Source organism: Priapulus caudatus, unplaced genomic scaffold (assembly GCF_000485595.1).
Source record: "Priapulus caudatus unplaced genomic scaffold, Priapulus_caudatus-5.0.1 Scaffold3673, whole genome shotgun sequence".
In the NCBI taxonomy this organism is placed as follows: domain Eukaryota; kingdom Metazoa; phylum Priapulida; class Priapulimorpha; order Priapulimorphida; family Priapulidae; genus Priapulus; species Priapulus caudatus.
In genome coordinates, this window is record NW_014580734.1 from 7,222 (window position 1) to 9,084 (window position 1,863).

The following is a 1,863-nucleotide window of genomic DNA, read 5'->3' on the forward strand; positions in this document are numbered from 1 at the left end:
GAGAGAGAGAGAGAGAGAGAGAGAGATAAATACATGGATAGAGACAGAGTAAGGGTATACAGATAAGACGCAGGTAGGTGCTACAGTACGGACCCCTGGCTGTAAGAATGAGACCACAGGTGGGAGAGACAGCGAGCAGGTGAGGGGAGGAGGGGGCGACGTCGCGAGGTAAGAAGTATTCTCCGTCTCACCGTGACTTGACCATCTTCTTCAGGGTCTCGGGGTTGCGTATTAGGGTGTCCAGCGTGCTGAGGATGGCCGGGAATTTGGGTCGATGGCTCCTATCGTGTTGCCAGCAGTCCAGCATGAGCTGGTAGGTCGCCTCAGGACAATCCTGCAAACATGAACACACATAACACCACTGATCGCAGCTTCACTACCGCCTCAATACCCGACACAAGTAGGTACGTACGACAACATATTAACGAAAATATATAATATAATATGTAATCGTATAGGGCAACAAAACATACTTAAATTATCATAATATATACACGCTACTTAAATATGCACGTAATATACAATTATAAATATAAATAATAATAATACCCACATAAAACATTATATATTACGTAAATACACGAGGTGTATCATATACAAATACATTATATATAACTATGTTATATACAAGTATGTTATATACAAGTACAGTATATTATATTCTTGGCTTTCATCACACATCTCCGTCGATGATTTACTCACCATGGGCGCAGGAAGTCTGTAGCCCTTCTCTATCGCCTTGATCACGTCCTGGTTCGACCAGTTCCAATATGGCCGCTCTCCGTAGGATATTACCTCCCACATGACGATGCCTAGCGACCAGACGTCGCTAGCTGACGTGAACTTCCGGTAGGAGATGGCTTCCGGCGCTGTCCACCTCACGGGAATCTTCCCTCCCTGCAGAGAGAGAATATATATGTTAACCAAGCTGATGCGGGTGAAGTGTCTCTAACACCAACCTTAAATCTAACCTTAATTTTAACCCTAATTCTAACCTTAATTCTTACCCTAACTCTAACCCTAAACTAGCCCTAACTCCTAACCTAAACTCTAAGCTTAAACCTAACCCTAACCCTAACCATAAACTTAACTCTAACCCTAAGGTTCACATGTTGCTAGGTACATGAGTTTACCTTGGTCGTGTAGGTGCCGTCTGAGCGGTTTGTTTCCAGCTCGCGGCTTAAGCCAAAGTCAGCGATCTTACATACGAGGCTGTCACTGACGAGTACGTTCCTCGCTGCCAGGTCCTGTACACAACGTCAACATGGTCAAGCTATGACACTGTCACACATGTTACACTATCACACGGTCACACTGTCACACGTACGTCATACGTGTCACACATGTCAGGCTGTCACTGACGAGTACGTTCCTCGCGGCCAGGTCCTGCACAGATAGTCAACATGGTCAAGCTATGACACTGTCACACATGTCACACTATCACACGGTCACACTGTCACACGTACGTCATACGTGTCACACATGTCAGGCTGTCACTGACGAGCACATTCCTCGTTGCCAGGTCCTACACAGATAGTCAACATGGTCAAGCTATGACACTGTCACACATGTTACACTATCACACGGTCACACTGTCACACGTCATACGTGTCACACATGTCAGGCTGTCACTGACGAGCACATTCCTCGTTGCCAGGTCCTACACAGATAGTCAACATGGTCAAGCTAAGGCACTGTCACACTGTCATGCGTGTCACACGGTCACACTGTCACACGTCATACGTGTCACACATGTCAGGCTGTCACTGACGAGCACATTCCTCGTTGCCAGGTCCTACACAGATAGTCAACATGGTCAAGCTAAGGCACTGTCACACTGTCATGCGTGTCACACGGTCACAC

General features: G+C 46.5%; 1 protein-coding gene across 1 annotated transcript in view; it reads right to left on the reverse strand.

Moving 5' to 3' along the window:
* Positions 1-181: 181 nt before the first annotated feature.
* LOC106819546 (ephrin type-A receptor 4a-like) overlaps positions 182-1,863 on the reverse strand; it is a 6,363-nt gene continuing 4,681 nt past the window's right edge. Inside the window, exons 3-7 of the mRNA XM_014824163.1 lie at positions 1,772-1,795; positions 1,502-1,525; positions 1,134-1,258; positions 703-897; positions 182-334 (exon numbers count right to left, since the gene is read on the reverse strand). Coding sequence (XP_014679649.1) covers positions 188-334; positions 703-897; positions 1,134-1,258; positions 1,502-1,525; positions 1,772-1,795 — 515 coding nt within the window. The 3' untranslated portion in view covers positions 182-187. The remainder of the gene's footprint in view (positions 335-702; positions 898-1,133; positions 1,259-1,501; positions 1,526-1,771; positions 1,796-1,863) is intronic.